Raw genomic sequence first — 14,754 nt, forward strand, 5'->3', positions numbered from 1 at the left:
TGATCTCTTTTATTAATATTTGTGCGGTATATAATTTCAACTAGAAATTACAATCAAAACGCCTAAGAAAAATAACTTATTATTAATTATTAACTAAGATATAATTTTTAGGAACAATCCGCCAAGAAAATGTGAAGAACAGGGGAAAAAACTAAGAAGAAAGTAGAGAAGAAAAAGAAACTATACTATTCATTAGTGTGAAAGAAATTACCTGATGCTTTGTTCCTCAATTTCAAAAGGATGAAAGGCTTGGCGTTGGCTTTTGCCTTTTATATATACTCATTTTCTTCTTTTGCAAAAGCTTTTCTTGGGTTCACTTGCAATGTGGCTCCATTTTTTCTCCTTTTATATTCACAAAAATCCTAGACATTAGACAATATAATCTTGTACCACCTCATTCATGTTTTATTTAATAAAATTATACCGATTCTATTAAATAAAATTTTATATGTCATTATTTTTAATATTTTTTATAATAGAGTACCTCTTTATTTTTTATATTTTTCTCTCTCTATCATCATCATAAATGAGATGGGAGAGAAAATGTAAAAAATTAAAATAATTTATGTAAAGTGTCATAAATGAGAGATAACATGTCATATTAAATAAATTTGACATTCCATGCTTTTATTCAATAATAAAAATGAGGTGGTCCACACAAAACTTTCTCAAAATTAAATATGTCATGCAAAAGTTTTGAAGGCACAAAGAGCATTCAATAAGAACAATCAAAACAATACAAAAATTTGATTTATAATCTACAAAATTGTGAAATCAAATCTTGTTATTGATATGAGGATATTATTGGTGTGGAGCAATTTGTCAATGCTTTTCGAGCCTAATACCATCATTGAAGCCATGTCAATTACTGCATATTTAAGTAGAGCCCCTATCATGTCATTTTTTTTTTTTTGTTATGGTTTAATGAAGTTATTAATGGAAAGTTGTTTTATGTTTAAAGGTTAAGATTAAAGGTTGATCAATGCATAAAATTCTCAAAATTAAATCTATCACACAAAAGTTGTGAAAGGCACAAAGAGCATCCAATACTAATAAACAAGATAAAAATGAAAAGGCTGTGATTTCACCAAAAAATTAAGGGTTGATTTATTTGATAAAAATTTAACTCATAAATTACAAGATTATGGAATCAAAAGGTTCAAAAGTGATATGTATTTTAGTTTATTTTAAATTTTCATTTTTATCAAGAGCCTCTTGATTCAATGACAATCTAATTGTCCTATTTAGGGAATGTTGTGAATTCTGTACCCTATATGCGATGGGTGTGTGAGTGTGTGTCATCCTTCCTTATCAGCATTTAACTTGATCATTGTATATATTCACAAATAGCAAATTTTATATATTATTTATACGATATTTTTCTTGTTGGGAAACAACTTAAGTGAATACGCTTTATTTATATGTTTTACTATATTTCTCAAAGCAGATAAGTTGGGAGCCCACAAGTCATGGGTGTCATCTTCGTTGCTTTCTTGATGTTCACCAAGTATGTGGTAAGAGATCCCTCTTTTCTCTGATCTATAGTTATATAAATTAAAAAATAATTTATTTTTTAAAAAAATAGATATTTTTTTTTATATTTCACTCCTTTTTATCTATTTCCGTCCTTACAGTATGTAGTCAATTTGACTGATGACTTGACTTCCTGTTGAAGTCAATTTTGCGTTTACTTTTGTGTTAAAAAAATTGCCGTATCTGACACTGACACGTGAAGTTAAATTAAATAATTATTAATTCATTGGGACATACATAATTTCGCAGAAGAGGATAAATAAGAAGCTCTTTTGGGTAGCTGCAATGGCTCCAACAATCTCGGTCAGTGATCTTCAGAGCTATTTTCACTTACCTTGTCAAAGGCCAAAATCATGTAATTCAAATCGTGAGTTAATCTAATTAATAATAATTACTTCATCACTTATTTTATTAATCCTGTTGCATTAAATATAAGACATGTTTTGGAACGTTAAATGCTTTTTAGGATAAATTAGCCCACTTGTTAAAAAAAAATTTTGTTGATGAATAATCTGTGAATACCTATAAAAATATTCTTTAAACTTAAAAACATACATGAGTTATAGTAAGTCCTTAAAATTTAACTCATCTAAACCATTGTTATAAAAGAAAAAAAGGTGAAAAAATTATTTACTTTATTAACATAATTACCATTAATGAAAATAATATGATATCTTTTGCCTTTTCTCTAATTTTACAAGACAAAAAGTAAAAAAATATTAAAAAAATGTTATGGTTTTTTAATTTTTGCAACAACTAATTTAACACTTTTGTTTTCAGAATAAATAAAGAAAATACAATTTTAAATAATATTTTTATTTTTTTAAAATGAAAAAAATATTTTTTAAAATAAGAAATCAAACAGGCACAAATTAAACATGACTACTTTTTTTTCGTATAATCGTACTTGTACCCAAGATAATAATTTCGTTTCTTCTTTTTCTCTTTCATGGCAATATTCTCACAGTAGACATGTGCTATTTTCATTTAAAATATAAAATATTTTTTTAAAAATTAAATATTAAAATATATAAAATATTTTTATTTTTTTAAAGTGTAATCATTATATTTTTTTTTTAAAGTGCTTTTATTGATAATGACTTTATATTTATTGTAAAGTGTTTAATAAGGATAAATATAAAATGATAGAATTAATTTAAAAATAAATAATTATTTTATTAAAAGTGAGATTTAATTAAAAATATTTTATATTTTTAAATGAAGAGAATATTTATTTTTAAGTGGGACATCTAGATCGAGGCTTAAATCCTCTATCCATCCATTTATTTTCGGTGGCCGAAAATACCCCTCATGATGGGAACGAGGAGATGATCGCATTTGGTTTTACGAAAATATCCCTTCAATTCATGCTACTTGACCACTAGTAAGTACATATATACACTCTCTCTGTAGGTGTCCTACAAGATAAGGAAAAAAAAAATTAATTTTATTTATAAATTATGTCATTAAATTTTTATTATAAATTTTTTTAACCTCTATTAAATGTTAGAAAAAAAAATATATTATTAAAATATGTATATTTAATAGGGGTAAAGTTGAGAATTTATAAAATTTTAAGACAGAGTTAATGAATTTTAAAATTTTCCTTGATATTAATGAAACATGTTGGAAGTGATTTATAAATAAAATTAGAGAAGTACATGTTGATGCTTCGGTTCAATTGTAAGGTATTTTTAATTATATTTCACATATCAATAAAATTTAATTGATTTTTATTTTCATAAAAAAATAAAATGTTTTTTTTTTGTCTTTAACCACCAACTGGCATGTGATTAATTGAATTAGAAACAAATTATGAAAAGTGAGAAGTAGATGATATTTCCTATACTACACAAGAAACCTACATTAATACAATGATAAATAAATGGGAATTGAGTTTAAGTAGAAGATATTACTTATTCACAACATAGTAAATTAAAATTTGAATCCTTGCTTCAAAAATATGCCTACATTTAATATTCAATTATATCTTCTTGAACATGATTGTTTTCACTAATATGAATACACAGCTGCTTTAGAAAGAACTTATTTATATATTTTGTTGTTTTCTTATTTTACTATTAACTGTTCAATTATTTTAAAATGGACATATCTTTTCTTTTCTTTTCTTTTCTTTTTTGGAGGGGTGGGGTTCAAAATTTTCCTTATTAAAAATTTATACTTAAGAGCTTGATTTTAAAATTTTGATTAAGTTTTCGAGTAAGGGATGAGCAAACCTTGCTGATTGTATTCTTATTTTTACATGTACAAATATTTTGAGTCACATTTAAATCATCATAAAAAACTGTTTTTTTACATCTCAGTTTCTTACTTAATTTATCATAACATTATTATTTTTCCATATAATTTGTACAAGCACATAGGTAAATCTAATATAATAATTTTATATTTTAATTAATCCAAGTAATTTATTATGAAATTATTAATCCATTATAATAACAACCATAAATTATCGGCTTTTCGTGCAATGCACGGGAGAGTATATATTGATTAGAATTAATGAGGAAAAGTTTAGAACAAAGTGAATCACAAACAAAGACAAGTTTAATTTTAGAGAGTACAACTAATCCACTTCAATTTAATATTACCAATCTAAGTTTTTATTTACACATGGATAATGATATATTGCTTTTCCAAAAGTCTGGTATGAAGGGGTTAAAAATTTTGTTGCATGATAATGAGAATGTGTAAATATACTAGTATACTACTATGAATTATGAATGTAGTTTCTATAAAGGTGTTTAGTAATATGGAAACAGCTAATGTTTGACATATACTCCATCCATTTAAAAATATAAAGAATTTTTAATCAAATTTTACCTCTCAATAAAATAGCTAAATACTTTCAAACTAACCTTATCTTTTTATATTTATCCCTATTAAATATCCTATAATAAATATAAAGTTATTATCAATTGGGACACTTTTGAAAAAATTACACTTCGAAAGATTAAAAATGTCTTATATTTTTTAACATCTAACTCTTCAAAAAAATACTTTATATTTTTGAATGGAGGGAGTATTATTTTATTTGTGATCTAATGTAACATGAATTATATAAGTATGTGGTTGTTACTTATTTAGTTTTGTTGATATGAAATGAATAATTTTACAAACATTTATATGATTAATTTTTTGAAGTTAATTCTCCCTGTGTACAATACAGGAAAGTCAATGTTAGTTGTTTTTAATAAAGAAAAAATAATAATAAAATTTCTTCAAATTATATAAATGATAATTTGATCTTTTAAAATGTTATAAAAATTTTTATTGACAAATTGTGATTTCTTATTTAGTTTTTGCAATTTTTTAAAGAAAAGTTGTTGTTTTTTAAATAAAAGTTGTGAATAGAATTTATTATTTTGAGAATTTATTTTTCAATAATAGAAATTATACTTGATAAATTATGATTTTTTGTTCAACTTTTGTGATTCATAGAATAAAAGTTATTTCTTAACAAAAGTTGTGATTGAGGTTTTTTAAATAATAAAAATTACATTTAACAAATTATAATTTCTTGTTCAACTCTTGTAATTTATATAATAAAAGTTGTGATTTCTTAAATAAAATTATGATTGGGTTTTATTATTTTCAGTAAGAGTAAAATGGTCTATTTTTGTAAAAAAAAATATTGACAAAGTGATCCCTAAAGACTTTATTGATATTATGATATTTTAAGAAATTAAATTATTATTTATATAATTTAAAGAAATTTTGTTATCATTTTTCCTTTAATAAAAAGATACATGTAAATAATACAAAAAATTTACCTGATTTGGTGATTTACAAGCATATCTAGGGAAGATCGAAAGAAGGCGGTTAGAATAATAAGCTTCAAATGGGGCAAAGCGAAAATGGTTGGATACATATTAAAATTATAAAAAAATATTTATAACAGTCATAAAAAGAAGACGTTCATGAAATATATAAAAAATTATGACGTTATAAAATAATTAGTTTTTATTAAAAAATAACGATGAGGGAGTGTATGTTCAGGTCGGGGATTTGACCTTAATCCGACCTAATGAGCCCAAGTGACTCGGGCAAGGTCAATTTAATCCATCGAGTCACTTGCACAACATGCCTGCATCAATTTACATATTAGTAGTTTCTTTTGGCCAATACATATTATTAGTTTTATGATTTATCTCCCATGCATATGTGTGAAAAATCTAGTGCGATTTAAAATCAGTATTTATTTCTATCGTATTTTCTAAAACATTAAAACGCCATAACCAAGATATAAGCATGGAATTACCAGCTGACACTAGAAGTTTTATAGCAGAAACAAATTTAATTGTTCTTGGTTGATTAGAACAAGAACAAATAGGCTTCCACTTTCAATTTTAGAAAATGGGAAACGGAAAAGATTAATTAGTAATAATAGTAATCAAACAATAAATTGGACCCCTTCAAAATTCCTAATGTTAAACATTACTGTTACTTAGTATTATCTATTTTTATGCCAGCATTTAATATCATGCATCTTGATTAATCAGACTAAAAGCAGGTTCGTTTGGTGAATATATCTATTTTTATGTAAACATTATTACACTCATTTTCCTCAAAACTTGATTAAAATATAATTATACTTTTTATTTTTTAAAAAAAAAACACCTCATAAGGAATCGCATAGATAGATAAAATGCATTTATTTCAGCACAAAACTTGTGTGTTACTCTTGTACTCCTCCTTTGAATCCTATTTATAATCATTTTCACGTAGAATCAATAAAAATTTTCAAATTCAATGCCTTTGTTTAAAACTTCAATAAATTTTTAACTTTGTTCTAATAAAATAAGTGTATTTTATCTTACTACTAATGTGAGCATTTTATTAATGAGCAGTTTATAAATATATCTATAAATATTATTTCAGCCAGGAGGAATGCCTCAATCATGATGAACCCGGATCTAATTCATCTAAATTTTTATTTACAAAATTTTAATTTCACATTTTCTTTCATTAAAATTTAATGAGAGTAAAAGTAAAAATTTATGGTGAAAAGTTAAGGAAAAATTATGTATAGATCCTATGGAAGCAACTTATTTAAAAATAAGTCCCATGAAATTCAAAAATTATAGCAAAATTTTTTTGGATCTGAGTGTAATTTTAAGTTGGGTTGAAATGACACTACTACCTTTTAAATATAAAGCTTAGAATGAAAGTATATTTACCATTTATTTATAACTGTAACTTCACAATTTATGAGTAGAACTTCTTAATTCACAAATTCTATTTCGTGTTTTATAAACAATAGACTAAAACTTTATTTACCATTCATTTACAAATGTAATTTCACAATTTGCGAGTAGAATTTCTTAATTCACAGTTCTATTTGTGTTTTATAAACATTAAAATGAAATTTTATTTATCATTCATTTACAATTGTAATTTTAAAATTTTATGAGCGAGACTTCTTAACTCACAAGTCCTATTTTATATTTTATAAATAATGTATTGAAATTGTATTTATCATCCACTTGCAACTATAACTTTACAATTTATAAGTAGAACTTATTAATTCATAAGTCCTATTTTGTGTTTTATAAATAGTAGACTGAAATTATATTTATCATTCATTTATAATTATAACTTCAAAATTTATAAGTAAAACTTCTTGATTCACAAGTCTTATTTTGTGTTTTATAAAAAATAGATTGAAATTGTATTTACCATTCATTTACAATTGTAACTTCAAAATATATGAGTAAAACTTCTTAATTCACAAGTCTTATTTTGTGTTTTATAAACAATACACTAAAATTATATTTACTATTCATTTACAACTATAACTTCAAAATTTAAGAGTAAAACATTTTAATTCACAAATCCTATTTCGTATTTTATAAATAGTAGACTAAAGTTATATTTACCATTTATTTACAATTATAACTTTACAATTTATGAGTATAATTTTTTAATTCATAAGTTGTATTTCATGTTTTATAATTAGCAGACTAAAATTGTATTTACCATCAACTTACAATTGTAACTTCATAAGTTACAAATAGAACTTTTTAGTTTAAAAGTCCTATTTTGTGTTTTATAATCAGTAGAGCTTCTTAATTCACTTTTAAATATTCAAACATTTTTGCAAATTATCATATTTCTTTTCCACTACCCTATACCTAGCAACTATTATGAGAAGTCTAAATGCTAAACAATGAAAACTAAAACTTGAAGTAATGAAAACTTAAATTGAATAATGAAATCTTATCGGTTGATTTAGAGAAAGTCTTTAATGTGTAAGGCAAGTATAAGAACAAAGCAAAATAGCATCAATCACAATTGATCATGATGATAATGATGATGAAGGATCATAGATTTTGCCTTAACACACAATTCCAAGAAGAGAGCGAGCGATATAAATAGAGTGAGCAACATGCGGATTGATTAAGGAGAAGAATGTACGCTGCAAAGTGATACAGAGCAAACAATCGTGTGGTGAACCAATGAAGTGAGCAAGTTTACTATTTAATTTAGATAGAGGGGCATTTTTGACATTGTAACCTAATAAATAAGGGTAATAGTATCTTTTCATCCCAACTTTAAATTACACTTAAATCTCAAAAAATTTATTTATAATTTTTAAATTTTGTAAAATTTATTTTTAAATAAATTGTTTCCATGAAACCTACATATAACTTTTTTAAAAGTTAATCATATGATTTATAAGTATGACCAAAATTCTCAATTAGATAAATATATATATATAATATAAAATTTATTTGTTTATTATATACAACTTACAAGCGTGATTTCTTACAAATCACTAATCTTTTGGGAGAAGCGCCAGACAATCTGAATTAATTCAACAAAGCTCCGAAGTCCATCCCTTTCCTTCAAAGCTTTAAAATTTTTGTTCGTTTTCTCTAAGGAAAATGACAATTGAAGATCCTATAAAAAAATTCATACAAAATAAAGATCTTTAAATTATAAATCCTGATATTTCAATGCTAAAAACTAAAAAGTGCTTGATGTTTTTCAAGGGTCCTTGTTTGTCGTTCTCCCATTTCTTTATCCGCTCCGTAGTACGTTTCCGTTTGGTAAATTACGGTCAGACGGCGTGAGCCGTGAAGTAGCGACGTGAGCTAACCAGGTAGCGAGCACCGACGGGGACGATATGCGACCAATCTGAAGAAAGCAGCTATTGTACAGGAAAAGGACAAGCATTGGTGTAATCTATGTAACCGACGAGAGATTATTTTACATTATTTCGCTTTTTTCGCAATGAGTTAATTGTATCACTACTTAACAACTTCCATTCTATTGTTTTGTAGAACAGCCGACCCAGCAATCATGAAATGTGTCTCCGTGATCTCAACCTGTTTTCTTCTTTTTTTGTGTATTCAGAGGTATGTCAACTGTCACCATCATCTTCTTCTTTGGTCGATGCTGGTGAAATGGCTTAATCAGAAAAGCTTTCTCCCCCTCCCTTCCTTGGATAATTGGTCCGAAAATCTGCTTATTGAAGAGCAGTTTGGCTTATGTTTTATGAATCACCAAACTTAGAGCAGGACAACTTTCTGGAACTATGCAGCTGAAAGCATGGCTGGATTGCTGTTTCCGACTAAACCTGCCACATCTCATTTGTTTTACATCTTATTTATCTAGTCTGCGTCAGTTAGGATGTGTAATTTCTTACTCCTGAAAGATAATGTGCTCAAAATTTACGAGAAAGATATCTTACCTTGCGATCCAATATCTGTTGTAGTTAACTTATGGACCCAAGTTATGTCAAAAGCCAAAAACAAAAGGATTTGACAGTTAGGGTGGAGTGCTTTTTGAAAGCTGATGCAGGGAACCGCTTTTAAAAGCGGATGTTTTGAGCTGATCTTTTTGGCACCTACATGTCAAAAAAAGTTTATAGTAGCTACTTTGAAAATGGATTATTATTATTATTACTACTGCTGCTACTATTATTATTATTTGAGTGAAAGCTGAAAACTTCATTCCAAGAGAAAAATGGATTATTTTAATCAATTGTCTGCCGCGACCTTTAAAGGCAGTGTCGTGGTGAATGATGACAGCTTTTTGCTTTGGTAGACTTATTATATTTAGTCAGCTTCGTAAAGTCTAAACCTAGTTCATTTTGATGGCTGGTCTAATAAGTAATACAATCTGAGTACCTTATTTTGGATGAGTTCAAGATGATTCTAACAATAATGTTGCCTATAATAAGTGTGAGCTTGGAATGTCATTAACATGGTTCTATTTGAGTATCTTGTGTGTTTGGAATTCGAGATTCTTTGACATGCCTGAATAATAAAGATTTTAGCATTTTGAGCTATTGTAGTTTGGACTTTGGACATATACTTTTAGTATACAACCTATAATCTGGGTATCAGCCATGAGTAACAGATGTTTTTCTGTCTTTAGTTGTGAGAAATTAGACTAACAAGTGGCAAATGCTTGAACATAATTTTCTCTTATTCTCCCCTGAAGCATCTGGTTAGACTTCCCAAGTTCCTTTAATCAAACTTATGGTTGATGGAGAAAATATTGTTTTTGAATAGTTGATACTTCATTTCAGCGTGACATCTAAAAATATATCTGACAATGAAAGAAGCCTTCGGCAAGCAAGTACCCCACCAAGAGGTTGGAATTCCTATGATTCCTTTTGCTGGACAATTTCTGAAGAAGAATTCTTACAGAGCGCAGAGGTCATCTCCCAGCGTCTCCATGCTCATGGATATGAGGTATAAATGCTAGAGGCAACTATTAGGGTGAATTTAAGTATTTAGCTGTACCCTGGTTTGATATTGATATGATTTTTTTTCATTCAAAAAACCTGTAGTATGTTGTGGTGGATTACCTTTGGTATAGAAGGAAAGTTGAGGGTGCTTATACTGATTCTCTTGGATTTGATGTGATTGATGGATGGGGAAGAATGAGGCCTGATCCACAAAGGTGGCCTTCTTCTAAAGATGGGAAAGGGTTCAAAGAAGTGGCTGATAAAGTACATAGCATGGGTTTGAAGTTTGGGATTCATGTTATGAGAGGGATAAGTACTCAAGCAGTCAATGCAAACACCCCTATCCTTGATCCAAGGAAGGTATTGCTCCACATTCCCAATTTTCTACTAAGATATGATACATGATAATTTTTTTGATTGCTTGTTTCTTATCCTCTTTAATGATAGTACTAATCAATGGGCCACGTATGTGACCTATATTACCTAAAATTCATCTTGAGGAGGATATGCATAACTTTGCATGATGATGGTAGGTGATTTTTTTTTCCCTTTTTTGGATAATTATTTGTCAAATAAGAAAATGATCTAATATTGAGCTTGGTCTACTCAGATCTTCGGTGTTTGTTTTGTTTTTTGTTTTTTGTTTTTTTGACCTTTCAGTTCATCCTTTCCTAATTTACTAGGGAACAGAATCTGGTAAAGTGTGGCGAGCAAAGGACATAGCAATCCCAGAAAGGGCTTGTGCATGGATGCCTCATGGTTTCATGAGTGTAAATACGAAGCTTGGGGCTGGAAGAGCCTTTTTGAGGTCCCTCTATGAGCAGTATGCTGCATGGGGTGTTGATTATGGTATTCATTTTATGTTTATATATCCTGCTATGTCAGAGTATCTGTCATTATATTGAAAAAATTTCTGATGGATTTAGACATTGCTTTCAAGGTGTCATCCTCACCTAATTGAAGCATTTTTCCTGTCTGTTTCATCAAGATATTTATGTGCTTGTGAGAGACAGAGAGAGAGTTGGTATTTTTAATTTTCCTCCAACTTTTGGTGAAGTTCTAATATTATTGGAAACTTCTATCTCAAAACACCTTGAGACAAATTCGGTTTTCCTCTAGAGCAACACTTAAGAAATGACTAATTCTGTGACTAAAGATTCCCTTTTTTTCCTCCAAGCATTCCAGACATCTAGGAATGACTAACATCTACAAAGCATAAATTGGTTATCAATTTACGTGTCAATTTAAGCATTATGTGTGTGAAAAGAAAGATATAAAGTCATAGGAGAAATCTTAAGCAGTACTGCTTGTAAGTCTTCTGCAACTTTGACGCACATTGACTTTTTTCCTTTCAGTGAAACACGACTGTGTGTTTGGCGACGACTTAGATTTGAATGAAATAAGATACGTTTCAGAGGTATCATACAGTTTGCAAGTCCTCTTTATCTTTTTATTTGCACTCACATTATGCTGAATTCTTCTATCTTTACGTCCCCTCTCCCAAAGAAAAGAACACAAATAAATGGAAGGTCAGAATTATTTCGGAAAGGACATGTTTGGCTTGCTTACACGTTGATATGCCATGCCAGATTCTCAGGGCACTTGATCGCCCCATTATATACTCTCTGTCCCCTGGAACCAGTGTGACACCAGCAATGGCCAAGGATGTCAGTGGACTAGTTAACTTATATCGCATAACAGGAGATGACTGGGATACATGGGGTGATGTTGTGGCTCATTTTGATGTGACAAGGTGAGTAAATGTTGTATTGAAGTTAATTTTGACAACCCATCCTCCCGAGTACTTAGCAATTGCGTTACTTATTTTATCTGTTTTCAGTCACTTTTGTCTTTTTATTCATGTAACTTCATTTTGTTCCAAATCAGGGATTTTTCTACTGCTAATATGATAGGAGCAAGAGGTTTAAGGGGATATTCATGGCCTGATTTAGATATGCTACCATTGGGATGGCTAACTGATCCAGGTGATTAATTTGCTTAGGCTTTTCCTTGTCCAGAATGACTATCATGGTGACCTTTACGCTTGTTGGGTTGGTGATAACTGATGGGTTAACTGAATCTACTGGCTGCGTGAAGCATTCTCTGCATATATATGTATATATATTATTAAAGTTTATAATGAGAACACAGTCGGTGCTAAATCTGTTGGAAAGCATCTGAAAATTTAGAAAAATTGTGCATCCGTTCATCTCATATGGTAAGAAACTACTACGAACTGCTTTAATTTTAAGATGTCGTAAAACTATTTCTCCTTTTCTGTCTATATAGGTTCAAATGCAGGTCCACACAGGTATGGACGCCTTAATCTAGAGGAGCAAAAAACTCAGGTATGCATGAAGTATTAGTGGCATGCTCTCCAACTTACACATGTACCTAACGTATTCCCTACAGATGACTCTGTGGGCTATGGCAAAGTCTCCTCTCATGTATGGAGGGGATGTGCGGAAGCTTGACCAAACGACATATAATCTCATCACAAATCCAACTCTTCTGGAGATTAATTCTTTTAGCTCAAATAATATGGAGGCATGTGGATTTTTGTTTTTTTGTTTTTTTTTCTCATGGTCTTTGGTGGTGGCAGGGGGAATAGTGTGGGTTTGTCAGATTAGTGTCTCATCAGTATTGCTGCATTGACAGTTTCCATATATCACTAGCTTGATGAATATGGAGATTCAAGGACATAATCTTGCCGGGCAAATGATAGGATCTAAGAGAAGTAGGCAAACATCAAATACACATTTAATTGATCTCACTGGCTGTACTGAGTCAAAGGCAATTGGTTGGTCTATTGAAACTCTTAACGAACATGTGGAAAGAATCTGCTGGACAAGGAGCTCAGGAAACAACCATCAGGCACCTTTCTGTGTGCATAAGAGAGAAATTCGTGTGGCATTGTAAACACACTTTATCTTTTTCTGTTCTAATTGTCTAGGTCTTCTTAAAAGATTATTTGTGTCCATGTTGACAACAGAAATTGTTATATTGGTGTTGATGCAGAGAAAAGAGTACAAATCAAGAAGACTATAGAAGGAAACATCATTTAGCTGCAGCCAACACTGAGCAACTTTGTCTTGAAGCTTCTCCAAAAAGAAAGCTTACTTCTAAAGAATTTAAGAGAGGCACATTTTCTCCTTGCAGATGGGATGCAAATCAGGTATGTCACAGTCCATATTTCATTGAGAAGTGTCTTGTTTATTTTAGAACGAGTTCAGCTTGTATCCCATATTACCTTTATTGGAAGCTGACGTTTCCAGTCTTGACAGATGTGGGAATTGAACCCTAATGGGACCCTGGTAAATAGTTATTCCAGCCTGTGTGCAACAGTAGATTCTGCAAAAGGTGAACAATTGTACTTTTCTGCATCTTTCAATAATGACTAGATTTGTTTCTAGAAGATGTCTAGTTATGTCCTTTTGTCTGTTTCCCTAATGCAAGCTGGCCTACAATGCAGCTAAAACTCATACTCTTCATGGGATTCGTTCTTGGATTGCAAAAGGAAGGCGAGGTCTGATCCTGCAAGAAGAACTTATTCTCATGTTTGTTAATTTTCTTCAGTTTCCCCCCAACTCCAAACATTTGGATAGAAAATTACTCATCACGAAACAATAATCATAATCCTATTTGCATGTTCACATCCAATCAGTCTCCTCTCTCACACCTGAAAACCAAAGTCTTGATTCCCTCAGTCAGTGGCAGAGGGATGGGAAACTAACAGAGCCCATGATTATCATTACTTTCTGAATTAATATTTATAACTCATTTTTTGGTAAAATTTTATCTGAAACCTAATTGTCATTAATTCTTTGTTTTAGGACTTTACTGTCATTCTCCCTTATAATCAAATCCAGGCTGCATCCTTGCCCCCAATGTGCATGTGTACTTTATTCATTCGGTGCTTGCAGTTATTGATTTGAAGTTTCTATTTGCTCACTCTTGCCGTTACATCTCTGTGTAGGAAAAGTCTATGTAGCTTTCTTCAACCTAAATGAACAGAGGACAGTGATATCTGCAAAGGTGTCAGACCTGGCCAAGGTAATTCCTGGCAGCTATAATGCCTGTAAGGGCAAGGAAGTGTGGAGTGGAAAGGCCATTAACACAAAACACGGGACGCTTTCAGCGGAAGTAGAAAAACATGGGTGTGCACTTCTTGTCCTTATTTGCCACTAAGACACGCCTCTTGCCGAGCCTTAAGGTTTGCGAATGCAATGTATTATTGATGTAATCATAATTGTGTTAGCCTCTTTGTACCATCTTGGCTTGCCCCAGTTTTTATTTTCCTTTTTTGTTATTTTTATTTTTTATGTTTGTGGGGCAGTGGTGGGGGAGTTGGGAATAACCAGAAAGCATATGCTTTTCTAAGGTAATTGTGGAATCCATTTTGTTGGGTTTCAAATTTGAAGCTTGATAAGAACAGAAGGATCGGTGTTCCCTAAAGAAAAATATTAGAGTAATCTACTAGGGGCCGCCTAGTGTTCTTTTTT

The 14,754-nt window shown here is 30.0% G+C and overlaps 1 protein-coding gene across 5 annotated transcripts; it reads left to right on the forward strand.

The window, feature by feature from the left end:
* The first annotated feature begins 8,526 nt into the window (after positions 1-8,526).
* LOC129308078 (alpha-galactosidase-like) lies at positions 8,527-14,754 on the forward strand. Of its 5 annotated transcripts, none has more exons than XM_054949073.1 (15): positions 8,527-8,743; positions 8,838-8,912; positions 10,091-10,256; positions 10,355-10,612; positions 10,936-11,101; positions 11,608-11,669; positions 11,842-12,005; positions 12,140-12,237; positions 12,542-12,600; positions 12,665-12,799; positions 12,911-13,167; positions 13,271-13,427; positions 13,537-13,612; positions 13,725-13,809; positions 14,229-14,410. In XM_054949073.1, the coding sequence occupies exons 2-15, from the start codon at positions 8,857-8,859 to the stop codon at positions 14,260-14,262; spliced, it is 1,773 nt and encodes a 590-aa protein (XP_054805048.1). In that variant the 5' UTR covers positions 8,527-8,743; positions 8,838-8,856; the 3' UTR covers positions 14,263-14,410. The 5 variants fall into 5 exon arrangements, with proteins under 5 accessions (XP_054805048.1, XP_054805047.1, XP_054805044.1 ...); XM_054949072.1 differs by having other exon boundaries at positions 8,529-8,734; positions 13,725-13,778; positions 14,229-14,754; XM_054949069.1 differs by having other exon boundaries at positions 8,530-8,743; positions 13,725-13,778; positions 14,229-14,754.

This window comes from Prosopis cineraria, unplaced genomic scaffold (genome assembly GCF_029017545.1).
Source record: "Prosopis cineraria cultivar Desert tree isolate PC_DT_omini unplaced genomic scaffold, ASM2901754v1 PC4, whole genome shotgun sequence".
Lineage (NCBI taxonomy): Eukaryota > Viridiplantae > Streptophyta > Magnoliopsida > Fabales > Fabaceae > Prosopis > Prosopis cineraria.

Bases quoted from the DNA above. Each gene is read 5' to 3' on its own strand.
- LOC129308078 (XM_054949072.1), top strand. From the start codon at position 8,857: ATGAAATGTGTCTCCGTGATCTCAACCTGTTTTCTTCTTTTTTTGTGT. The intron at 8,913-10,090 runs GTATGTCAACTG...ACTTCATTTCAG, and splicing joins CTTTTTTTGTGTATTCAGAG to CGTGACATCTAAAAATATAT. The intron at 10,613-10,935 runs GTATTGCTCCAC...CTAATTTACTAG, and splicing joins CTATCCTTGATCCAAGGAAG to GGAACAGAATCTGGTAAAGT.